Source organism: Pelophylax lessonae (genome assembly GCF_965119305.1).
Source record: "Pelophylax lessonae genome assembly, chromosome: 6".
NCBI classification, from domain to species: Eukaryota; Metazoa; Chordata; class Amphibia; order Anura; family Ranidae; genus Pelophylax; species Pelophylax lessonae.
Window position 1 is genome coordinate 191,124,091 of NC_138773.1, and position 26,677 is coordinate 191,150,767.

General features: G+C 43.0%; 1 protein-coding gene across 1 annotated transcript in view; it reads right to left on the reverse strand.

Annotated features, from left to right (window-relative positions):
* Window positions 1–7,777: 7,777 nt before the first annotated feature.
* KIAA2012 overlaps window positions 7,778–26,677 on the reverse strand; it is a 270,773-nt gene continuing 251,873 nt past the window's right edge. Inside the window, exons 26-28 of the mRNA XM_082262270.1 lie at window positions 23,204–23,376; window positions 18,509–18,728; window positions 7,778–8,010 (exon numbers count right to left, since the gene is read on the reverse strand). Coding sequence (XP_082118396.1) covers window positions 7,845–8,010; window positions 18,509–18,728; window positions 23,204–23,376 — 559 coding nt within the window. The 3' untranslated portion in view covers window positions 7,778–7,844. The remainder of the gene's footprint in view (window positions 8,011–18,508; window positions 18,729–23,203; window positions 23,377–26,677) is intronic.

Consider the following 26,677-nt stretch of genomic DNA (forward strand, 5'->3'; position numbering starts at 1 on the left):
TATAAACTAGATGTAGCATCAGCTGCAAACAGTATACGGCACTGTGTTATGGCAGAATAAGGAACTTCCTGCCCCGTTCCTGGAAAAGATCCAATCTGCCTCAGCCATTCATAGGAAGCTTTGTACAGGGGTTCTTCAAATCGTTTCTGCGCTTTTTTTTAACTTTTTTTTTTTTTTTATTAAGAATTTAAAAATCAAATGACATCACTTTTCTATATAGTAACCTTCGCTTGCGATTCATTTTTCCATACCAAGTCTTAGGCCAATTACTACTACTCTCGCCCTCATTGTTTCCAACGAAAATATAAAAGTGCAGAAATGTTTTGAATGAATACAGGGCTTTCTCTGATTGGCTGTGGTGGAGAGGCACGCTGATTATGTCATGCTTTCTACCTCATCCAACTGTATTCATCCATATAATGCAAAGCTTCCTGTGAATGGCTGAGCAGAGCCCAACTTCGTTTTGTTCCAGGAACAGGACGGGAAGTCCCTGTAACATTTCTGGAACACAGCACTGTATACTGCATATAGCTGACTGTTTCAGGGCTGCTACCTTTTCTAAGGTGTTCTCGTCTCCTTCACGTACAATGCAGGAATAATAGCCCTGCATTGTATTTGATAACGCTGAGGGACCGCCCAAAGCACCAGGGAGAAGAGAATGGTGCTGAAGTGAGGAGTACAGTAAGTGATAAAACCTCTTCCAAGACCCCTAGAAATCATAAGCAGTGTGCGGGACCCCACTGCAAGAGTTTTTTTTAAGAGTTCAGCTTTAATTCGATTGTACAGCAATTGTTTAGTCAATTTGGTGTGTGTGTGTGTTCAGCTTTAAAATTAACCTCTCCTTAAAAAATAAAAAAACAATGGATAGCCATTGCGCAAAATGCTTTTTGCTTGCCTTCAATACTTCTAAGTCACAAAACCCAGAACAGCCATATAGTAAATGAGTCAGAGTAATGTGAGAATTCCTTATCTCGGTACTTGTGGCACGTCATAGACAGAATATTAAGGTTCCCATACATTAGTCTCTTATTTTCATTCAACCAGCGGGTAATGTGTGTGGCATAATAATGGATGATTAACAAGACCACTGCTTCATTGTCATTGAGCTTTCTCCACTGTTGGAATGAATATGAGCCTACACTTCTGATTGGGTTCATGAACATTAAATTTGACCTATTGGCTAATCTGTGAATGCTTCCCAACTTTTTCTTTCGATAAAAAGAAGTAAGACTTGTTAGTAGTTAGCTGTTATAATGACTGTCACTTGGCAGTCAGAGCTCAACAGCCATAATGTTGAGGTCCAATAGCAACAGTGACTGGTATTTGACAAGCTTACAGTATATACACTATACAGTGTAATATATTAAATTATATTAAGCCTAATAAAAAAATGTGCTCTGTTTACATCTGTAGACATGGAAATACGTGTATATTACTGGGGAACTGGTAGTGTGTTTTTTTTTTTTTTTTTTTTTTATATATACAGTATATGTGAAAGGACAGCTTAATATAAATAATCTTATTTCTGTGTCTTTATATTTGATTGTGCTATATGAATCCTGTATAATTATGTTAAATTTGTGGTGGGCAACCATATTTACTAATTGGCCATGCAGGTTCTGCTTCCTACTTAGTTGTTCCCTGCTAATCTCTGTATCACAGTCCAAGTTTACTAGACAGGATCTTTGTGATTGAAAACAGTAGACCCTATGATCTCTAATGATGTGGAGCTCCCGCAATGCCCATTAACTGTAGAAACCATGTGATATTTTTGTTCAGGTCAAGAAAGAGGTACTTATTATTTTTTTTCTTCTTAAAATTGAATTTGTTAATGCTGATTTGTTAATGCTAACATCTATTGATCCATGTGAAGTGTCATTTTTATTAATAGATCCACTTTGAAATTATTTTGGTATTTACTTTGTTTAAAAGAAACCATTGTTATAATATTATATGAAAGATTTTGGTTATTTGTTTTTGCCAAGACGGTGTGGTATAAGAGCCCATTCAGACAGGGGCGACACGACTTGCTGGGGCGACCTGTGAAGTTGCGGTGCACCGCGACCTCGGAGCGACTTGCACGGACTTCATATAATTGAAGTCTATGCAAGTCGCCTCCAGGTCACCCCAAAGTAGTACAGGACCCTTTTTTTAAGTCGGAGCGACTTGTGTCGCTCCTATTAGAACGGGTCCTGTGCTAATCAATGGCAGGCGACCGACCGCGACTTGTCAGGCGACCAAGTCGCCTGACAAGTCACGCTAGTGTGAATGGACCCTTAGAAAAAAAGGCTCCACAACCTTTAGTAATATGTATGTATATGGAAGGAAACCAATATTAACCAATATTAAGAAAAATGCATAGCCTTCACTAGTTGCCTAGCTGCCAGGCTAATCCCAACGACTGTCACTGAATCCATACAGCCAGGCAACTGGCATTTTTAGGAGGAGATAAGCAATGGCAGCCTACATGTTACTCATAGTACAGGTTTACAAGGCAAGTTTAGTTGGGTCCTATGCATATAACCCTAGTGTTATGGAGTTTGGCCACTTCCCGCGGCTGAAACCTAAAAACACCAAAGTTCTTAGGATGTTTCGAAGTTAGCCTTAAAATAAGCAAAACCATCATAGAAGCCTGTTTTAAGGGAAACTCCACCCAAAACTAATTTCACTATTCAGTATTTGTGAGTTGAATTACCAGCCAACTTTTTTTCTCAAGTGTTGTATACACTAAAGGAAAATTGGGCGAACATTTTTGTCCAAAGAATTTTCATATGATTTTCGTATAGTGTGTACACAACTTTTGACAGCCGATTCTGACTTTTCGTATGAAAATGCTGGAAGGGACTCCGGCACACAGGCATAATCATTTACTGATCTTTACTCAGGAACTTGTTGAAAGTATAGGCGAGTATAAGAGTATAAGCCTAAAGACAAGTAAAATTCTTCTTCGTTGCCATTCAAATATACTATATTTTTATTTTACTGCTCTGTACTAAACGTTGTATTACTGATCTTTATTCAGCTTTGTGCTTGGTTCTATAGACAACAATGCATCTCATTTGAAATCCATAAAAAACACTGAGTAGTTTTTTCTTTTTTAACTCTCATGCGCAAGAGGCTTTATGCTTTGCGTGGGACCTACTAATGGCATGTGTGGCACTGATAGACATCTAGCTAGAACGCTGGGTTTAATTGCTGTCTTTAACCACTTTAGCAAAAGCCCTTATTTCTCATTTTGGTGAATCTTGCTGTCTCGAACTTAAAGTGAGTGGAAATGTTCCAAACAGGAACACAGTAAAAAATAAAAAAACTTTTAGTAAAAAGGGCAAGGGTTTGTAGCTCTGTTGGGTTATTATTATTATACTCTGTGCTGCCTTAGTGAAGTTTACTTTCACATCCTGTCCAGGGCTGGCCCAAGACATTGTGCTGCCTGGGTCCAAGAATAAAATGCTTGCCCCCACATCCATTATTTTATATAAATATAAAAAAATATATATACTGTTATCTTCTTCCACCAGACCGGTCCACCAAACACCCACTGTTTGTCCTAAGTCCTCCTATTACTCCTGTGTCTGCCGCGGCCACCACCCTTGAAGATCCAGCCTGCCCTGCGTGAGATAGAGTGCGCTGATATCTGACATCATTGCGCACACCACGATCACATGAGGGACATGACCTGGAGGAGACGCTTCGCCGCCTCATACTCCTCAGTTTGCACTACGGATGGAAGTACTGATGACACATTAAACTGCTGGGAAAAAATCTTGGGAGTCAATTTGCTCCCCCCCCCCCCTCTCAAAGTGCCGCCTGGGTCCAATGGACCCAGCAGGACCCATGGTGGGGCTAATCTGATCCTGTCACGGTCCTTGGAACTAAGGGGCCCTGTGCCATAATATGCAAGTATTGCACATTGTGGCAGCCTTATCTCTGGGTTTGCCCTCCTCCAGCACTGACAGTTCCACACTCTTCCTTACCACTCTATCTACCACCATCATCTTCTGAGTCTGAGTGGTTTCTTAAACCTGAGAGGTTTAACTATCCTGACTCAATTCTGAGGCATCTTATTTTGCAGCAGGCAGTGTACATCAGGAAAAAAAATGCTAACAGAAAGGTGAGCATTTCTTTGGCAGAAGAGGTTCAACCTCTTCTGTCAAAAAAAAAAAAAACCTCCTAGCATTTTTTTTTTTTTTTATTCATTTAGGTTTTCTTTTACTTTAAATCATGCACTTGAGTGCAACTTGACATATTATAATAGAAGTCAGTTTAGGATACAAAACCGTGAGGTTTGACCTGAACCTTGCGTGGCTGAGCAGAGTCAGGGTCTTCTAGACAGGATAATGCCATCAGGTAGGGTTGAATGAGGCATCGGCAGGGGTCCTTAGACTTTACAACATTCTAGGGTAGGGTTCCACTACTTAGCGAGTGTTGATAATCATAATACAAGTATTGGTAGCTAGGCATTTTCATCCAGTGCCAAACTAATAAATGTTAATATATTTAGTGCTACATCCATTAACAGAAAATATGATTAATACAATTTAAAAAAATGTGAATCTAAACCTGTAAACATACCCAAAGTATTTAACTACTTAAGGACCGGAAGGTTTTACCCTTTTAATGACCAGGCCATTTTTCCCGATACAGCACTGGGTTACTTTAACTGACAATTGCGTAGTTACTTTCTGCTATAAAACATTTCCAATAAAAAAAAAAAAAGAAAAAAAAATTAAAATCATTTTTTTTTACATCATTTTAGGCCAATATGTATTATGCTACATATTTTTGGTAACAAAATCCCAATAAGTGCAAACGTTATCGCGTCTACAAACTAGCGGTAAGATTTATGTCATTTTTTAATTATTTATTTTTTTTACTAGTAATGGTGGCGATCAGTAACTTTTAGCGAGATTGCGGCGGACAGATTGGACACCTGACATTTTTGACACTTTTGGGGTAACCAGTGACATTACTACAGTAATCATAATCAGTGCTAAAAATATGCACTGTTACTGTACTAATGACAATGGCCAGGGAAGGGGTTAACACCAGGTGCGATCAAAGGGTTAAATGTGTGCCTAAGGGGTGCTTTCTAACTGTGGGGGGATGGACTTACTGGATGAACACAGAAACCTGTGTTCCTAAATAGGAGGAACACCGGAAACCTGTGTACATCACTCACAGGACAGCAGTCGGCTGTGCTTACACTGGCAGACCGCGGTTCTGTCTCCACAAGGAGCGATCGCGGGTGCCCGCCAGACATCGCAGCTGCCGGGCCCGCTGATTGGCTCCCCCTCTAGCCAATCAGTGCACGCCCACAATATCTCTATACACGACGCAATCTACATGTACGTCCTTTCCCGTAACAGCCGATCTGCCGCAGTAAAACTATGGCGGCTGGCCGCCAAGTGGTTAAAGCAAAACTGAACCTTTGGTTTAAATCAGATAAATATATTGCAGGTGCATCAAAACAAAGTGTTCAAAGTTTTACAGTTTTTCTTTCAAAAGGAACCACAGCATGCAGGCAGGGGACAGGCTTTTCTCTGACCCTTACTCTGTGTGGAAACAGCGGTCTCATTGCAGAGTCAGCCCAATAGCTCTGCAATCAGCAAAGCCCCCACTGATTGGAAATCTTTACCTCTGATTCAGCAGGGGGCCTGTCTGACCTCGTTAAATAGATCACTGCTTTACCACAGAAAGCAAGTGTGTTTGCAAGGGACAGGCTTTTTTACTCACGCTGTGGCTGATTTAAAAAAAAAAATAAAATATATATATATATATCTGTAAGTAAGATATTGTTTGTGTACTTTGGGTTTTTGATGAACTTCGAATGTATTTAGCTAAATTTCTATTAGGCTTTAAAGCATGGAATTCTGACGGAAAAAATTGGTTTAAAGCTTTTAAAGCTGAAGTTTAGTATTTACTTTGGGGGGATACAGCACCAAGCACACTAGTAATGTGTAATGGTGGGCATACCATTACCTGTAAGCTGCTGCTTCTTGTTAGAATCTTCCCCTCCGTGTCTCCTTAAGGCTCCATTCACACAAATGCATTTTTTCATGCTTTTTGCTTTTTTCAGAAATGCATTTCATTTTTTCTAACATGGGTTTTATGGAGCACGTTCACATCAATGTATTTTTGTGCCTCTGTGTTTTTGGAAAGGGTTGGGGACTTTTTTCCTGTAAAATGCAGCATTTTGCATGTACTAGACTTCAATGAACCCGCATCCAAAATGCAAGTATTGCGTTTTTACCATGGTTTTCCCGGAATTTGTGTTTAATAAATCTGCCCAACAACAAATTTTCCAAAAAAAAAAGCATAAAAAATGCAAAAACGCAAAGCGCTGTAAAATCGCTGTAAAAACCGTGGAAAGCACAGCATAAAGCACTACAGAAATGCTCAAAAGCAACATGCATTGGTGTGAACCGAGCCTGATAGCTGCTAGATATTGCCCTTAGCAGATCTTCCAGTGCTGTGAGAATTAACAGCCACCACTACTAGTGAAAAGTTGCGTGGCTTGCCCATCCTCTTTTGCCTTCTCTGCCATTTACAAAAGTCATATTACTATTCTCCCACAATGCAACAGGATCTGTGAATAGGTGGTGGAAAACCCATGATCCAGCTGCTCCTCTTCTATTTACAGAATGCGATGCATTGTGGGAGACTAATATTACAGGTTTTTTGAATGATGGAAAAGGCAAAAGGTTGGAGGATGACTCGGTGTTGGGGGTAACGAGTTACAAAATAACGGATTACAGTAACTACAATACTTTTTTTGGTAACGAAGTAACGTAACTAGTAACAATACTAATATTGGTAACTACATTACTTTACTAGGCTATAGGAGGTAACTACACTACTTTACTAGGCTATAGGAGGTAACTATACTACTTTACTAGGCTATAGGAACGCGCTTTCCTGCGTTACCCAAGCCGTGCAATACAATCGTTATTTCGAAGAATAGAGAGGGATGAAGTTTATGACTTTTTGTTGCACTTTATGTTTTATTCTGTTTTTTCAGGTTTTGTTCTCATGTTTCCCAAAGCCTGTGTTTATACAATAAACTCTATGCAGAAAGAGTGTCATGTATCTTCTTCTACACGGTCAATTAAGAAAGAGGAGAGTAAAGTAATAAGTAGTGAAGTTACTTTTCAAATGCAGTAACTAGTAAAGTAATCTCGTTACAATTTACAGAAGTAACTAGTTAAATTTTTTGAGTAACTACCCCAACACTGTTTCTATTAACAGGCTAAATCAGGGTTCCCAACCTGGCCAGCAGGGGGCAGTTGTTGGAAGCTGGGACAGCTCGGTTGGGGCTGGCCAGGGGAGAAGTGTCTCCAGTGGGGTATGGAACCGGCTTCTGCCCAGACACAGTTTACACCATCTATGCTGGGGGGGAGACCTGCGCTCTGTCCTTGTCTTCAACCCACACTTAATTGGTCAGCGGCAGGGACTATTTACTTCTCTTCACCAGGAGTCTCTTAAGGCATGTCTGTGGCAGAAGCGGTGCAGCCTTTTTTCCCGGCATCAGAGCAGCCCAGGGGAAAATTTCCCCCCTGCCCCCTGGTACAGTCCTCCCCTGGTCGCAAGATAGCTACTCAGGACAATATCTGGCAGCTATAAAAGCGGTACTGAAGTGAAAATTTTAACAAGAAGCAGCAACCTGCAGATAATAGTATACACACCATTACACATAACTAATTTGTTTAGGGCTGTAGTTAAAAAAAACAAAACAAAAAATAAAATAAAAAGCACTGAACCTTAGCTTTAAATATGCATTTACATGATTGTTTTTTTTTTTTTTTTCTTGTTTTCTTTGCTTGCATGCTCCCTAAAAGCAAAACGTTCTAAACCGGCTCTCCTTCCACAGGGAGAGGTATTCCAAGTAGTTCCAGGAACTCAAAGTAGGAGAACACCCAAGGTCTGGAGACACCTTGGGTCTGGTCCATGCCAACAGACTCCTTCATCAGTCCTCTGTTAAACTGAAGTTGTTTCTCCAGAGCTGCTGTCTGCCTGTTAGGACAAAAAAAAGAGAGTTACTTTTATCTATTTTGTACACTGTGAATGAACAGGAAGCAATTGTAAACATTGTGGTACTAGGAACAACCCAACGATGAGTTTGGCAAAATTGATTAGAGCAAACTTGAAATTTTAAAACAGGATATTTTAAGGAAATTCAATTTCAGTAAAAAGTAAATATAAAGCATATATAACTTCAATACAGACTGTTCACTAATATAATGTTATTTAAAAACTGTTGTAAGTTTCTAAACCTATTAAAAAATCAAATGTTGCTTCTTTGGAATACGACAATTTGCACCGCACTCTGCCAAAAATCTTACTTCCTTACTTTTTTTAATGGCTTGCTGAAGTCTGTACAGCGCTACTTCGCTCCTGTTCACACCTGGGCAATTTTACGCACATGGGCTGATGTGTGACAACGCAAGACAAAAGGATTACCATTATTTCTCTGTCGCTCATTGACAGACGCAGTCCTCTTGATTAATATCAAATCGGGTTATACTGCCCTCCACAGGAGTAGGACACTAGGCAGAAGGAAAACGTTCTGGCCACACCTTAGGGGCAGTCCCAGAGGGTATATCCTCTCCCTTCCTGCTACAGGATGTCAGTTTTTTTCTGTCTAGTTAGGAGTAAGGACCTAAGTTCCTTGCTGGGATCTTGGTCCTGGCAAGATTTTTTTTTAGAAAAAATTTTTTAGGCAGCTTTTTTCCCCAGTTTTTCCTGTGAGATCTTCAAGCAAGTATGCTGGAACTGGGTGACGGGCTGGATGTTGAGTCCAGTGGTCACCCCAGTCAGCCTACGAGCGTGTGCAGGCCCGAGCTCTGCGCTGGGTCGGCCGCGACATAGTCCCACTGGACGGGGACTGACTCTGCGAGTTAAACGTCTCGCCTGGACGCCGACGACCAGTTAGAAACTGAGTCACGGCGTCCGTATTGGTCAACAGCCCCCCCACCTCGGTGGAGAGGGGTTCTGTCAGGAGTTGGCGCCCGCCTGTTCCGGTATGGTGAGTAAAATGTTCCCCCTCTCCCCCTGACGGGTTTGTTGGTGGACGCGGGCCCCTCCATGGGATGGTATGATCCTGGGTCTCCCCTTTATCCTTTAACAGATGTCACAGATCCCCCTCTTGAGGGTGATTTAGTGTATAAGAACCAGGAGGCTTGGTTTGGGAGCTGACTATCGGAGTCACTGTATGAGGGCACTGTAAAGGGACCATGACTGAAGTCAGTGGCTGGCATTACTGTTATGATGGCCATGTAATAGGGTGATAAGCATCCTACCTGATACATAAGGTTGCTGTACAGGCCGATGCCTGTACCTGGACTACCGCCATCCGCAGGCCGCCATCCGCAGGCCGCCATCCTCCCGCGGGTCGCCATCCTCCCACAGGTCATACACCTCCCGCAGGCCGCACAGGCCGATGACTACCTCCCGCAGGCCGCTGCTATCTTGCCACAAGCCGCTGCCATCCTCCACAGGCCGCCGCCATTTTCCCGCAGGTCGCGCGGGGCCGCCATTTTGGCGTAGCCTCATGTCTCCAGCATGGGGGCGGCCATGTTTGAGATGACCAAACACCTCGAGGAGTAATTGGGAGGCGCCGGAAGGCGTGTAAAGGGGTGGAGCCGCCTCCTTTACCCGGGAAAGCAAGCCAAAGACTTCCTGTCTGTAACAGACAGTGCTGGGAGCAGGTTGATAGAAACTTCTGTGCATCAGGTGGTGAGCCTTGGGGTCTCTCTCTCTCTCTCTCTCTGTGGGGTCCAAGCAGGTAACACTGAAGGGCGCTATTGCGCTGGGGGACTAAGAGAAAAAAAAAATGTTTTTTTCTTTCCATATATTTTTTTTGGTTGCTGGCAAGTGTCTTGTATAATCATGGACCCTGCCTCACATGTATCCCCACCTGATCCCCTCGAGGTGGCTGCAGGACCCTCCAGTACCCCACTTGTGATTGATGCATTATCAGCAGTTTTGGAGTCTTTGGTATCCCGGGTGGAGGTGGCCTGTCAGGGACGGGGGTCAAGAAAGCGACCCCCGCCTACCCCTATTTCATCTGATACTTCAGATACGGATTCTGAGATGGTCACTGCAGCCGCAGGTCCCTTTTCTGGGGCTGTTGTCTCAGGTACGGTCTCCTCAGACAGTGAGGAGGACGCTTCTGCCTCCGCCATAGCACAAGAGGAAGCGTTGGTGGATGCACTAGTTGTGTCTGTCCGGGAAACCTTAAATCTTGAGGTTACACCGGCAGAGGTAGCTGAGACTGATATTCCTTTTGGTACTAGCTAGCCTACCAAAATGGCGAAGGGTTTCCCTTGCCCAAATGGGGTCGTTCAAAAACGAACCCCTGCTATTTCCAAACGCATTGCTAGGCGCTATCCGTTTGAGGAATCCCTCATTAAAAAATGGACGGTACCACCAGTGGTGGACTCACCGATTTCCAGACTAAATAAAGCCACTGTTATCCCGTTGGAGGACGCTCCGTCTTTTAGGGATCCGGTGGATCATCCCTGGTTCCCACCAGGAGACTGAACTATCTGGGCCTAAATTTGGATACATCCTTGGCAAGAGTGTTTCTCCTTGCGGAGAAACTCCAGAAGATTCAGTCAACTATTTGGATGTTGCTGTCCGTCAACTGGCTGGGACTGATGGTGGCCTTCTTAGAGGCAGTACCGTTCGCCCAGTCTCATACCCGAATTCTCCAAGAGGAGATTCTTCTCAAATGGAATCGGAATTCCGATTCCCTGGACAATTGGATCCGGTTAAGCGAGCGGACCAGGGAGTCTCTGGTCTGGTGGCTTCGGTCTCCGATGCTCAGCCAGAGGAAGTCATTTCTTCTGATAAACTCCAGGTTACCGATAAATGTGTTGGAACTGAGAGCGATCAGACTTTGTCTGATTTACTGGACCGAGCAGCTCCAGGGCAGCCCGGTTCGGATCCAATCGGACAATGCCATGGTCGTGGCTTATGTCAATCACCAAGGGGCACCAAGAGTGCCCTGGCGGCCATAGAAGTGGCCAGCATTCTTCATTGGACGGAACAGTTGTTCCAGCTCTCTCCGTGGTATTCATTCCGGGGGTGGAAAATTGGCAGGCAGATTATCTCAGCCGTCAGATTCTGGATCAAGAGGAATAGTCTCTTTATCCAGAGGTATTTCACCAGCAGTGCCTCCATTGGGGCACCCCGGATGTGGATCTGTTGGCATCTCGGCTCAACAGGAAGGTGCGGAGGTTTGTATCTTGCGCCCGCGATCCTCTAGCGGATGCAGCAGACGCGCTGATCGCCCCGTGGGGGCAGTATCAGCTATGGAATGCCTTCCACCCTCTCAAGTTACTGCCGAAACTTCTTCGCAGGATAGAAATGGAGGGAATTCCAGTTATCCTGGTAACTCCGGACTGACCTCGTCGAGCCTGGTACGCCGACTTGGTCAGGCTGGTCGCGGACGCTCCTTGGAGACTTCATCTCAGGGAGGTTCTGCTGTCTCAGAGACCGATCTTCCATCTTGCTTTACAATCGCTGGCTTAACGGCCTGGCCATTGAGACCCAGGTGCTGAAGGACAAGGGATTGTCAACTTCAGTTATTCCTACTCTAATTAAAGCAAGGAAAGCGACTTCCAGAAAGGTCGATCATCGCACATGGAAGTCTTATATTGTGTGGTGAATCCCTTGGATTTCCTCCACGTTCTTATTCGGTGATCCCAATCTGGGCCTTTCTGCAACAGGGTGTTGAGCAGAAACTGTCCTTGAGCTCTATCAAGGTGGTTCATAGGGATAAGGTGGTTCTTCGTCCGAATCCATCCTTCCTTCCTAAGGTAGTTTCAGAGTTTCATCTGAATGAGGACATTGTATTGCCTTCCCTATGTCCTAAGCCCAGTCATCCTCGGGAGTGTGCGTTACATTCCTTGGATGTGGTTCGGGCAATCAGGGTATACCTGAAAACTACGGACTCGTTTCCTAAAACGAATTCACTTTTTGTGATCACGGATGGCCCCAAAAAGGGGTTGCCTGCATCTGCCGCGACTATCTCCAAATGAATCAGACAGACGGTGGTACAGGCTTATTCTATTAAGGGTCGGAATCCTCCGTTCCCTGTTAAGGCGCACTCCACTCGGGCGCTTAGTGCTTCCTGGGCCTTCCGCCATCAGGCGTCAGTGGTCCAGGTTTGCAAGGCGGCTACCTGGTCGTCGGTTCATACCTTTACAAAATTTTATAAAGTTGATGTGATGGCATCGTCAGATGCCTCTTTTGGCCGCAAGGTTCTGCAGGCCGCAATTTGAGGAGACTGTTGGTCTACCTTGAGGGTTTGTTGGGTTTTCCACTTAGGTCTCATCTTTTTGCTCGATGAGTCCTTGATGCTTCTAGTTGGCTCCGGTTGGGCCTTCTGGATTTTGATTTCTGTTATCCCACCCCTCATTTGTGGCACTGCTTTGGGACGTCCCGATTTGATATTAATCAAGAGGACTGCGTCTGTTAATGAGCGACAGAGAAAAATGGATTTTTGTAAAATCTTACCGTAAAATCCTTTTCTCTTAAGCTCATTGACAGACGCAGTACCCGCCCCTCTACTTTTGAGTTGGGTTGGGTTAAATTCTCTGACACTGCTTTGTGACATAACTGACATCCTGTAGCAGGAAGTGAGAGGATATACCCTCTGGGACTGCCCCTAAGGTGTGGCCAGAACGTTTTCCTTCTGCCTAGTGTCCTACTCCTGTAGAGGGCAGTATAACCCGATTTGATATTAATCAAGAGGACTGCGTTTGTCAATGAGCTTAAGAGAAAAGGATTTTACGGTAAGATTTTACAAAAATCCATTTTTTCTATGGGGGCCTGTTCACACCTGTGCATTTTTCTACAATGCATCTTGGAAAAAAGTACTGGAGCTTTCTTTGGTGCAACAATGCACAATTTTAAACTTATGGCTTTCAATGGGAATAAAATAAAAATAAAAACACGAAAAAGGCACAAAAATTCACATGTACTAACTAGTATGAACTTAGCTTTGATATCCCTCGCAATAAGACTTGCACCAAAAAATACTTTTTAGTATATGCCAAAACAGAAACTTAAATGTTTTTACTTACAGTAAAGTTAACTAGATTTTTTTTCATTAAAGCCTAACTCTGGCCAACATTTTTTTTTGTTTTAGATAAAGTGGGAGATGGCTAGAATCAATGTCTGTTTTTCTATTGTTTTTTCTCAGTTGAGGAAACCCCCCCCCATTTATTTCCTGCCCCAGAGAACATACAAGATGTGTGAAGAACATCCACAGTAGGGGCACAGACAACGAGAAAAACCTGATGATAACTTTTCCCTTCTTGCTAATAAAAGTGATTGTATTCCTCTTTCTGCCTTCTCAACAGTTTACACAGAAAGCAACGAAAACCAGAAAGAATGCTTAACCCTTCCCCACGCTAGCCAAATTTACAAAAAAAAAAATGTAAACTTAATTTTGTCTTTAAGTAATTTAAAAGGGAAAAAACAGCTTACAACAATAGAAGTGTAAGAACTATGTGATTGCAAAGCAATGTTTAAATCCATGTTTCTTTCCCATCCATTGAGATAAACAGGAAGTCTTTCACCTTCAGGCTATGCTGCTGCCTACAAGAGGATTGGACAAAACCAAAAATTGTAGGCCAACCCAAGATAACCACCCCCACTACCAGTATGCCTTAGTATTTTGCTAGGGTCCTAGGAGGATGAATGTCTTTTTTCAGCTCTGCAGTGTAAAAGACTAACCAGTTTTGTTTAGCACTTTATTTTCTTACTGTTCAACACATTTTTATTTTAAGAAGACTTTTCTCTACACTGCTGCTGGAGCTGTTAACTCCTATTGCAGCTATCTGGTGTGGCCGCTCTCAGCCTAGCCTTTGGAGTGCCCCATCTGGACCCCACTGGAGTGGACATTGCAGGGATAGCCTGAAAAAGATCTTATGGCACTGGTTTCTGCATAGGACGTTTTCCAGACCCCAAAGTTGCAGAGCATGCAGACCACTGGCATTGTCTTGTATTTAAAGATTAACTTTGTTGTGGGCTGCTTGGGCTGAGCATTAGGAGCTACATCAACTACCTCCAAAATTTCCTGTTTCCACCGTGGAAGGGGTTAATGCTGTGGGCCTGAGTACTGTTATCATCTGTTGGGGGAATGTTTCAAGTACAGTCCACACACGTACATAGAAACAAAGTGGTGTTAAGAACTAGGACTTCCTTCTTGTTTAGGGTAGTTATCGTTCCATTCCTCTTTCCAGCTCTTTTCCAGAACTGATTCTCTTTATTTTTGTCGTTCCAGAGGGACCCCAAGAGGGTTCTGTGGCTTCATGTTCCACCATTTTTAGGTGTACAGGCAGACCATCATGTTAAGGTGCAATGTACTATCTTTAAGTGCTTCTTGGACTTTTTTTTTTTTTTTTTTACATCAAGCAACTGTTTTCAGATGTGCAAGGCTGCCACCTGGTCTTCTGTTGACACTGGAGAAGGAATGGGTAGACGTAGAGAAAGAGGCAGATAATGCGAAGTTTGAGGAAGGTCAAAATGTGGACTCTCATCCGAGGATTGGGAGCCTGTGAAAGGGTGAGAGTGCCTCACAGGCTCAGAAAGCCTTCATGACGAGTTCTTTATCAGTGATGGTCTGATACGTTTTGGATTTACATCTTGTTGAATCTACACCTACAAAATGTCTGCCGCTGGATTCCTGGTGACCGCTGCAAGGGGCTTAGTCATTTCCATTACACCCCCCCATTTAGAGGCGGTAGTTTTTACAGAATCCGGTCAGGGTGTTTGTTCCCCCTAAAAGGTTTGAGCAGCTTTATCCGATGGAGGAAAAGTTTACTAAGAGAAGGCATATGCCCTCTATAGAAGTTGCTGCTTTTTGTCTTAACAAGAATTTAACATGTCCATTAGAGGATGTTCAGGTCTTGAAGGACCCGGCAGTTAAGAAATTAGAGACTTTATTTCTCTTTAGAGGGGGCAGCTATGCAGCCGATTGTGGCAGCCATTGGTGTCTGTCAGAGTCTCAGCCCCTTGAAGCTACCACCTGCTGGCTCTTTGAGGGGTTTAGAATGCTGGGAGGCTGGGCAGGGCTTAAGGTCATGTGACCACAATGAATGGCTGTCACGGCAGACACATGATCGGAAAGCTCCCGGTAACTGAGCACAGCTATTTTTGCACTACTGCACGCAAATATGTGACTGCTCGGCGCCAAGGCCAACTCAACGAAATGCTGCATATTGTGTGTGCTCAGCGCCAAGAGGTTAAGGGCCAGGCAAAATGCCTGGTTTAAGATAGATTCTAAAGGGGCTGAAGAGGGTACAGTTTAGGATTTGCCTTGAGCCCTTTGCAGTAGATGCCTTAAAAAGATTCTATCCAGCAGATCTCGTGCCCTTAGGCTGTTAGCTAAGTTACCCTATAAAAAGTTATTGGAAGCATTCCATTCCATTGGAAATGCTTGTTTGAAGCAGATTTAGACACATATATTCAGATTATCATGGGAGGAGAAAGTTCCCTTCTCCCTCTTAGGAAGAAGGGTAAGCGCCCAGCTCGTAGGATAGCTGCAGCTTCTACATCAGGATCTGCATCCTCTACAGCCTTTTCACTGCTCTCAGGCCTTGATCTCTAGGGTAAAGCCTCAAGGTCAATTTCACAAGAGAAACTGGGCCCCCAAGTCAGTGAAGTCAGACTCCAAATCCACCAAGGAGGCAGTGGTGGACAAATGGGTCTAGTCTATTCTCTCGGGGCTACAAGTTGGAGTTCTAAGAATTTCCTCCTCCATGTTTTATGCTTTCAAATATTTCTGCGAATCTGCAAAAAAAAACATTGCTTTTTCAGGTGTCCTATCATCTTCTTTTGCAGGGGCTGATCAGGCTGGTTTCTTGGGTTTTACTTGAATCTCTTTGTGGTCCTCAAGCCAGATTTTTTTTTTTTTAAAGCCCGTGGCGTGTGAAACACACTCAAAAGACTCCACCCGGTGCATAAAAAAGTGCACACACGCAAACGTGAGAACACAAAAAGTGCACAGGGTGTGCGAAACGAATGGTCTTCCCTCCGAAGAGGTAGGACCCTAACCTCGATCCCCCGGGGCGCAAGACTCCTGACAGGGATTTAAGCCAGATGGCAATGTTTAACCAATGTTTGACTTAAAAATCTGAACAAGTTTCTTCAGGAAAAGAGTTTGGATGCAATCAGTACGAACAGTGGTAGCCTTATTGCAACCGGGCCATTTTCGGGTCGACATAAAAGACACCTATCTGCATGTTCCAATTTTTTCTCCTCATCAGATGTTTCTCTGCTTTGCTATGGAGAATTAGTATGATCAATTTGTGGTATTGCTGTTCGGTCTGGTCACGGCCCCTTGGTTTTCATAAAAATATTTGCTCCCATTATGGATCTTTTGAGGATCCAGGGGGTTCCCATTCTGGGTTACTGGGAAGACCTGCTACTCAGAGAGCAGTCAGCTCTAAAACTGCGGGCCATGTGGATCTCATTGTTCAGACATTGGAAAGATTTGGCTGGGTCCTCAATCTTCAAAAGTCGGTCCTAATATCAACCCAGAGACTGGAGTATTTGGGCCTGATCTGGGATTTGGTCCAGGCAAAATATTTTTTCCTCCAGAGAAATGTGTGTCTCTGAGAAGTCAGGAGGCTTCCCTCAGGGGGCTAAGGTATCCCTTGATCTGCACTTGGATGAGGGTGTTGGGGAAGATGGTTGCCTCATTTGAGGCAGTCCTTTTTGCTTAATTTCATTCCAGGCCTCTGCAGGAGAATGTCCTGTCAGTGTGGAGCAGGAGATCTCAGTCTCTGGATTCTCTTTTTGTCCTTTGCAGAGATTCATGTTCCAGTCTGGAGTAGAGTTGAAGCTGGCCCTGAGTACGATTATGAGGTAGATTTTGGCCTGGCTTGACTGTTTTTTCCAGAGGCCAATTACTTTCCATTCTCTGATATGAGCATTTATTCAAGGACACACATATGAGCATATATTCAAGGACACAGACCTCTAAATAGGTCTCCATTGCCCTGTGGGATCTCAACTTGGTATTGTCAGTCTTGCAGAGACCACTGTTTGAGCCAATCAGGGATCCTCTGTTAGTGCTTCTAACTTGGTTCCTTTCAGAATGGAGCCGTTTTTGATACTCCATAACGACAAGGTAGTTCAACATTTTCATCCGTCTTTTTTGCCAAGAGTAGTTTCATCTTTTCACCTTCATCAAGATATTGTCTTGCCTTCTCTTTTTCCCAGGCCTGAGTCACCAGGGGACAGGGCCCTTCACATGCTGGATGTGGTGTGGGATATAAAAATATATTTAAAACTGACTGCTGCAGTCAGGCAGTCAGACTCGTTATTTGTCCTTTCCGAAGGACCAAGGAAGGGTCAGCCGTCTACTTTGTTGTCTATTTCACATTGGATTTGGCAACTGCTTTCTCAAGCCTGTGGCTTGAAAGGAAGGAAACCACAGTTACGAGTGACGGGTCACTCTATCAGATGTAAAGGGACCTCTTGGGCTATCTGTCATCAAGCCCTAGTGGAACAAGTTTGCAAGGCTGCAACCTGGTCCTTAAATTCACACCTTCATGAGTTTTTATAAGATGGATGTAAGTGCAGCAGAAAATGCTGCATTTGGTTGCAGTGTCTTGCGGGCTGCTGTGTAGCTTTGTGGGCCTGGTGGTGGCTGTGTCCCCCTCCTCTTGTGAACAGTGCTTTGGGACATTCCAGTTGCCATGTTTATTAAACCTGCTCTGTGTCCCGTGATGTATGAAAAAGAAAACTGGATTTTTGTACTTACCTGTAAAATCCATTTCTTTGAGTATATCACGGCACACAAAGGTCCCTCTCCCCTCTATTGGGAAATATTGCTTACTACAAAACCGATGCTCTCCTATTAGGTGGGGTTTTAAAGGGAAGGACTTCCTGTCTTTGTTTGCCAAAGTCCATTCACCTATGGATGGTGCATAACCCAGGTAGTAATGTAAGTCTGCTCTGTGTACTCCAAGAAATGGATTTTACAGGTAAGTACAAAAACCCAGGTATTCATGCTATAAAACAAATCAGGGTCATACATGCATATGACTTTACAATAAGTGGGCAATGACCATGACTGTAGATATATAAATAACATAGCTGGGTGCATTATGAAGAAATAAAGACTGTATACATTGACTGTAAGGCCCCATTCATATCACAGCACTTGCTTCAATGTGCGGTCATGTGTATTTTTGTGCGGTGCCGTACAATTTTTTTAATGTATTACAGTGCATTTTTTTCACACCAAGAACCAAAATCCTTTCCGTTTGAACTATTACTGTGCAGAACTAGAGATTGACTTTACATATCTGATTCAATACTTGGTCACTTACAGAATTTGCATTGTTCTTTATCAGTTTCTAGAAAGACACTAGAAAGGTGACTGCTAGCTAGAATTAGTAGATTTAGTAACAGGCTTAATGAAGCTAAAAATCCTGTAGTATCCTAAAAAGGTATTAGGATGATTGTTCTACTGAATTTAGCCCCCTACCTTGCTAACAGTTGAGCTTGTCTTTGAGCTTCTTCCATTAGCGCCTTGGCTTCTGCCTCTGCCATCAGCCTCTGACGTTCTGCCTCTTGCTTGGCTTGTTCCTCTCTTTCCCGTTTCTTTCTGTGGTATTCCTCACGTTCTTCTGCTGCCATTTCTAAAAGACGCATGCGTTCTTCTGCTTCTAAGCGCTCTTGTTCTTGTTGCCTCTGGCGTTCCAGTGCTGCCGGGTATAGTTAGATTACAGGATAATCAAACAATTTATATAGAATCACACAAAGAATCACACATGAAGAAGCTGGAACGTCTGTGGAAAAATAGTTTTTATATGACAGACTTGGTATGGAATGCCTCATCCATTATAATATACAAGTGGGTATAAAAACAAATCACCCCCTTCAAAATAATCACATTTTATTGCTTTGCAGCCTGAAATGAAGATATTTGAAGACACAATTTTATCCCCCTGTATTTACTTAGTGCAACTTATAACATCCAAGTGAAAGATATAACACCAACATGTCAGGAAAAAAAAAAGCAAAAACAGAATTACTGAGTTGGAAAAAGGTTCAACCCCAACACCCCCTCCCCCCCCCCGCTCTCTTATGTAAGTATTTTTTTTAGGGATGCACCGAAATGAAATTCTTGGCCGAAGCCGAATAATAATGAAATGCTTGGCCGAAGGCCGAATACCGAACGCGGTGTTTCGCATTTTTTCCATTTATTTTGCCAATTTTTAGGGGGCACGCTGATGGGCACATTTTATGTCAGGGGGCACGCTGATGGGCACATTTTATGTTAGGGGGCACTCTGATGGGCAAAACAAAACATTTAAATCAGCGTTGCTCTTAACATAAAATATGCCCATTAGCGTGCCCCTTAACATAAAATATGCCCATTAGCGTGCCCCTTAACATAAAATATGCTCATCAGAGTGCCCCTTAACATAAAATATGCTCATCAGCATGTCCCTTAGCATAAAATAAGGGGCACGCTGATGGGCACATTTTATGTTAGGGGGCACTCTGATGGGCACATTTTATGTCGGGGGGCACGCTGATGGGCACATTTTATGTTAGGGGGCACGCTGATGGGCACATTTTATGTTAGGGGGCACTCTGATGGGCAAAACAAAACATTTAAATCAGCATTGCTCTTAACATAAAATATGCCCATTAGCGTGCCCCTTAACATAAAATTTGCTCATCAGCATGTCCCTTAGCATAAAATAAGGGGCACGCTGATGGCCACATTTTATGTCAAGGGGCACTTTATAGGGCACTCTAATATAATTAGCATGGCAAGTGGCAACAACATATGGCAGTCTGCACACTAATGCTTGTGCAGCTGCCAGCTACCGTATTCTTCTCCCCCAAATGTGCTCAGCTCCACATCACATACCTCAACTGCAGCCAGAGCCAAAAGCCGCGAACAGGGGGGCGGGGCGTGGACCTAGTGTGAAGGAGCCGCCAGTCAGGAGCAGGGGGCGGGACGCGCGCGTGACGTCACACCCCCTACTCGCGGCCGGACAGGACACCGGCGGCGTGTGAGAAGGGAGCCGCGAGCCGCAATGAGGAAGGTGAGCGGTCAGGGCGGAAGCTACAGAGGATCATTGCATACATTATCAGAGGGTTACTTACTGCAGAGGACATTTTTTACATAGATCATAATAGAGGACCGCGAGCCGCAATGAGGAAGGTGAGACATTGTTCGGCTCAAAATTATTCGGCCTTTTGATTTATTCGGCCGAACACCGAAAGTGCCATTTTCTCTATTTTCGGCCGAATAATGTTCGGCCGCCGAATATTCGGTGCATCCCTAATTTTTTTTTAGAACACCTTTTGCTTTAATTACAACTTTTAGTCTGTAGGGATATGTCTCTGCTAACCTTGCACATCTAGACTAATTTGCCCACTCTTTTCAGAACTGCTTAAATTCAGTTAAATTTGATGGTGACCGTTTTGTGGACTGTAGTCTTTAAGTCATTCCACAGAGTTTCAATATGGTTTAGGTCTGGGCTCTGATTAGGCCATGCAAGGACCTTTTTCTCCTTCAAGCACTGTGTGGTCATTTTTGCTGTGTGCTTTAGATCATTGTCATATTGGAAGATAAACTTTCCCACTGACAACTTTCTGTCAGAGGGCAGCAGATTTACCTCAAGAATTTGATGTTATTTTGCTCCATCCATTTTTCCGCCAGACACATCGTTTGGTGTTGAGGACAAATAATTAAATTTTAGTCCCATCTGACCATAACACCTTTTTCCATGTGGCCTCAAAATCTTCAGGGTGCATTTAAGGCGATCAGATGAGACTAAAATTGAATTATTTGGCCTCAACACCAAACAATATATAATTTATAAACAAAGTGCGACGCTGTGCATATATATGGTGCATATACAAAAAAAAATAAGTATAAAAAATAAACTAGTGAGACAAAAATAAAGTACATGAAAAAAAAAGACCCCAAAAAGAATAAAGTCCCAGAGGAAATCCGTGCTCAATAAAGAGATCCAGAGATCATAGTGGTGACATCAACATTCAAATCACACTGGAGGCTTACCATTAAGCCAGTGATCACCCTTACTCAGGCAGATCAAAGCTCGCTTAATTGGATCTCAGATTCAGATTCTAGGATTCAGATGTCATCACGATTGCCCCAGAAGACAAGCACACACTCTAGAAGGTAGATTACTGTGGCGCACAGAAGGAAAAGCCAAACAGTTCTTCCATTCATTATGATGTTTGTTTCTCTCTTTGATAAAGTGGTGGCCACGTGTCCCCATTAGATAATGAGTCTGGTATTGGGCAGCCACCTTCTCCTCCTCTCTGTCCTGCTGATCACTCTGGGTTATAGTGCTCGGCTGCTGATAAGGGTTCCAAGAGCAGATAACCCTCTCTTTTTTTTAAAAAACATAATGTCTGGCTGAAATCCAATACAGCTTATCATCCAAAAAACACCATTCATACAGTAAAACATGGAGGTGATAATATCCTGTTATGGGGGCGTTTCTTCAGCAGGGACTAGAGTATTTGTCAGGATAGAAGAAAAAGTGGATGGGGTAAAATATCACATTTTTTGAGGAAAATGTGCTGCCCTCTGCCAGAAAGTTGTCAATGGGAAGAAGGTTTACTTTCCAACATGACAATGACCCAAAGTACACAGCAAAAATGACTGCACAGTGGTTAAAGAAGAAAAAGTGAATGTCATATCATGACTTAGTCAGAGCCAAGACTTAAACCCCATTGAAAATCTGTGGAATTACTTGAAGACTGCAGCCCACAAACGATCACCATGAAATTGAACTTAACTTGAGCAGTTCTGCAAAGAAGAATGGGCAAATATACTGCAAAGTCTAGATGTGCAAAGTTAGCAGAGACATATACCAACAGACTAAAGGCTGAAATTAAAGTAAAAGGTGGTCCAACAAAGTACTGACATAAAGGGAGTGATCCTTTTTCCAACTTGGTGATTTTGTTTTTGAATTTTTTTTTTCTGACATATTGGTGTTATATCTTTCACCTGTATGTTATAGGTTGCACTAGTAAATACAGCTGGATAAAACAAAAACTGTGTCTGTCTTCATTTCAGCCTGCAAAGCAACAAAATGTGATTATTTTAAAGGGGGGTGATTTTTTTCTTTACCCACTGTATCTATTACACTACTTTTTATGATACAAGAATTATATTCATGGTAGTATACTGACACTAAAATTACCTATGCCTGAAGGGTATATTGCTTCAATCCCAATAATTACTAGACATGCCTATGAGTGTAAAACAGCCACAAGTACTGGAAACTGAAAAATGACCTTGTGCAATTTCTGCCTTGTGTATGGCCAAGTCTGACCACAGAACAATCCTACAAGTAAATGGCTCCACTCAGCCAAGTACCATATCCTCTTTTAAGCAATTTTTTTGCACATTATAACTTAACCGCCTCTACATTTGTATTTCCTAAAATATCAGTCTAAATCCGGCCACACATATTTACATTCTGATTGCATAAACTCTATCACATTTACCAATTGTTGTATTGGCACCTTTCCAAACATTCTATAAAATTTGGGCCCATCGGGTAGGCCATCACACTATATAACTGTTAGTCCGATTGTTATGTATATGTCCAGCAATAAACAGTTTATTGGTTTCGCAATCCCTAGCTTTTTACATTTCTCAGGTATTTCAGCAGCACATCTCCTCATCTCCTCAGTTTCTGACTCACAACTCCTCCTCCTATTTTTTTAAAAATGTATAATAGATTAAAACCTAAAAATGAGGCCGACCATAGATGGAGCCAATTTCTTTCCTGCAACCACGAGCGAGTGAAAACCTATCATGATGGCAATGGAAGGTTCTTGGAACTAAGGTGCTGATATCTCACTTCAGGAACCATTGACATAAACACAGGTCATTCTACTTAATAGCATCTCCTTATCACCTCAATACAAATTTTCAATGGACTGATCCTTCAACGCAGCTATGTGATTTTGTTCCATTAGACGGAGCTAACGATCATAGGGATTACTCTATTAGGGATCTTTTTATAAAACATTCATTGGATGAATGTCAAGCACTGAAATTTCTCTAAGTTTTGTGTATATTACTTTCAGCTTTAACTTTTGTGATGAAATACCACGCAAGGTTTGCTGCTGATGACATTTGTTGGTGCTGATACACGGTGTATTACCACATTACCCAATCTCTCCAATTCTTCCTGCTGTTTCCGCCTCTGAATTTCTTGCAGCTTTCGCCGATATTCCTCTTGCTGGAGCTGTGCTCTCTCAAGTGCTTGTTGTTCCAACTGCATCCTCCGAACCCTCTCCTGCTCCTGACGCAGTCTATCTTCTTCCTCCTGCTTTTTCTGTATTCTAAAAGGCAGAATATGCTCATTGTGAGGAGTCATCTCTTCTAGCTAATGGAAGCTTAGGTCTTAAATCTCTACGCTTATTAAGGGGAAAAATGTAAATTGGCTTCGTATATATTTTATTCACTCACGTTCAACACTAATGAATAATGTTATTTGTTTGTGAGATCAGAAACTTCCTGGCTTCTCAATCTTCTTATCTTCCTTATTGTATAAAACAGTTGTTTACAAAGTTCAATAGCCTAAGCTGAAATTTACACCCAAGGGAACTCCTTATTGGACAGCTCTGTCCAAGGTATTAATCAGAAAAAGCAAACTGCTGTGGTGTCACTTTCAATAACCCACAGTGCTTAGGGTATCCTTTATCATGTATTGGATGATAATTTGTAAGACAAAGACACATAGAATACAAATATAAAATATAAATGTAAAAACTTATAAACATATAAAATATTTACCAAAAACTATTATAGTTTATATTTAAGAAAGATAGACTCTAAAATGACAGCATATGTAAAAAAAAAAAAAAGGTTTAAAAAAAATAACATCCAATTCACTTGTGTATTCACAGGATGATATCAACAGGATGACATTTGTAGCATGTAAGACAGTTCGTTTACACTTTAAAGCCTCCTACACACTACTGACAGCTCAGGACGGAGCCACTGTACTAACAATCCAATGTTAGTAAAATGATCTCTCCCCCCCTCCCCGCCAGAACACTCCGGTCAGTGCTCTCAGCTATTGGCTGAAAGTGCTGAAGAGGAGCCACATGGTAGACCTTTTTCGATAATGTCTGACTGGCTGCCATACACACAGCAAGATGTCAGCCGGTTTCTATTGAACCAGCTGTTGCCGTCCAACATTTGGCCCGTGTGTACTAGGCTTTATACAATAATTAAAAAATAGTAAAGAGGAAATGTGGAAGCCATAGTGAGGATACTTTAGGCCAGGGTTTTTTTTCTCCAAGAATAGGTACAGGTACTCCCCTCTTCTGAGTCACCCCTTGTCCCCACCCCCTACCCACCTCCAAGCGCTGTCCTTTGCTTCCACCCTCTACCCACCTCCCAGTACCCAGTAACTAAGTATCATGTTGCGGTTCTAGGTAATTTGAATAGAATTTGTTAATGATAGCTAGAAAAGCAGTAAAATAGATCCCCTGGAATCAGCAACAATAGACCCCCCAACAATAGATCCCCCCCCCCAGCAATAATAAATCTTCCCCTGCAACAATAGCAAAACAGTAAAATAGATCCCCTGCAATCAGCAACAATAGACCCCTAACAACAATAGCCCTCCAGCAACAATAAATCCTCCCCTGCAACAATCGCCCACCCCCCCCCAATAAATCCTCCACTGCAACAATAGACCCCCCCAACAACAATAGCCCCCCAGCAACAATAGTTCCCCCAAGCAAAAATAAATCCCCCACTGCAACAATAGTCCCCCCCCAAACAAAATGCCCTCCAGCAACAATAGATCACCCAGCAGCCAGTATCAATAGGCCATTCAGCTTACCCCACTGACCCCAGCACCCCTTTGCCATTACATACATTCAGACTGGAGGTGCCGGAACTGCGTTCCTGCTGAAAAAAAGCCCTGCTTTAGGCTAAACACTGCAGTAACCAATAAAAGCATGTGCTCATTTTAAGAAAGTACATTCAGCTCACTTTTAATTTTCCTAAAACCTTTTATAGCCAGATAGAACGGGGCTAATAAAACCCCTTCTAGATGGAACTGCAGCCTCTTGCCATTCCTCCAGCACAAATTCAGTTTTTTTGAAAGCACCCCTATATGATTACTGGGAAGAAAAAGGTTTCCTAATACTTTCTTTACCTGGAGAAGGTAAAAACCTGTTATAAAGGTCTGTTATACAGTAGCTGTATGTTTCAGCACTTTTTTAAATAAGTAGTCCTGCAGTCCTAAAAACAGCTGATGGTTGATTTTGAGGTTGATTTGTAAAAAAAATCCCCTTGTAATAAACTATTTATTTTGGTTTGTTAACACTTTGTAGCATCCATTCTGGCCTCCAGCAGCACAACATTTCATGTACCTACCATACAATCCTAAAGCACCGTACAAAGGGGCCGAATGTCGGGAGACATCAGCCGGCTAAAAGAAATGGCTGACATTCGACCTGTGTGTATGCCACCCTGTCCAAAATAAGCCAGTCGTTTGGCCGACTTCTGTCAGACAAGCACGCCGCAAAACCAGCAGCAGATTAACTCCCGATCAGTGCTCTGGCTAATGGCAGAGAGTGCTGATTGGAGTGTTCTGGCAGGAGGGCCATCCCCTTGTCAGAACACAACAGCTCAGCAGGGAAGATCGCTGTACTAACTTTGCATAGTTAGTACAGCTGCTCCGACTGGAGCTGACAATTTTTTGCAACTAAATTGCAGTGGAAGGTGGTTTCACAAAGTATTGACTGAATACAAATGAACGCCACACTTTTCAGATATTTATTTGTAAAAAATTTTTAAAACCATTTATCATTTTTCTTCCACTTCACAATTATGTGCCACTTTGTGTTGGTGTATCACATAAAATCCCAATAAAATACATTTACATTTGTGGTTGTAACATGACACAATGTGTAAAATTTCAAGGTGTATGGATGCTTTTTCACAGCACTGTATGTACGGAACATTTTTACAGCAGTAGATCGACTGATTAACCACTTTACTACCAGTCACGTAACCTCTACGTGATCAGACTTTGAGTGGTTATACCGGGATGATGCCTCTAGCTAGAGGCATCATCCCGGTACCGTTGTTTGAAGCCGACGGTCGGCTTTCCGTCGGTAACGATCGATGCGGCTCGGGAGCCGCTCGATCGTTACCCGGGGGGGCGGGAGGGGACGTCCCCCCCCTCCCGCCGCCTTCCGCGGCTTTGCTCGGGGCTACCGTCCCACCGGGAGCCCCGAGCACCCAGCCGGCACGTCCGCCGGCTGGATGGAGTCCCGATGAATGCCGGAAACGGCATCGATCGGGTCTCCGATGACGTAACCCGGAGGCGGCGTCCATGACGTCACGTCCGGGTTACTGTGCTGCAAAAGGCGGCAGATTTGAAAAACGGCTGTATGCAAAAATGCCGTTTTCGGCGTTTTGCATACAGGGAAGTGTAGTGGAGGGGTCTAGGGTCTTTTAGACCCTCGATCCCTCCATAAAGTGTACCTGTCACGACATATTGCTGTCACAAGGGATGTTTACATTGCTTGTGACAGCAATAAAAGTGATCAGATTTTTTTTTTTTTAAAAACCTGTAATAAAGTTTAAAAAAAAAGAAAAAATAAATAGGAAAAAAAA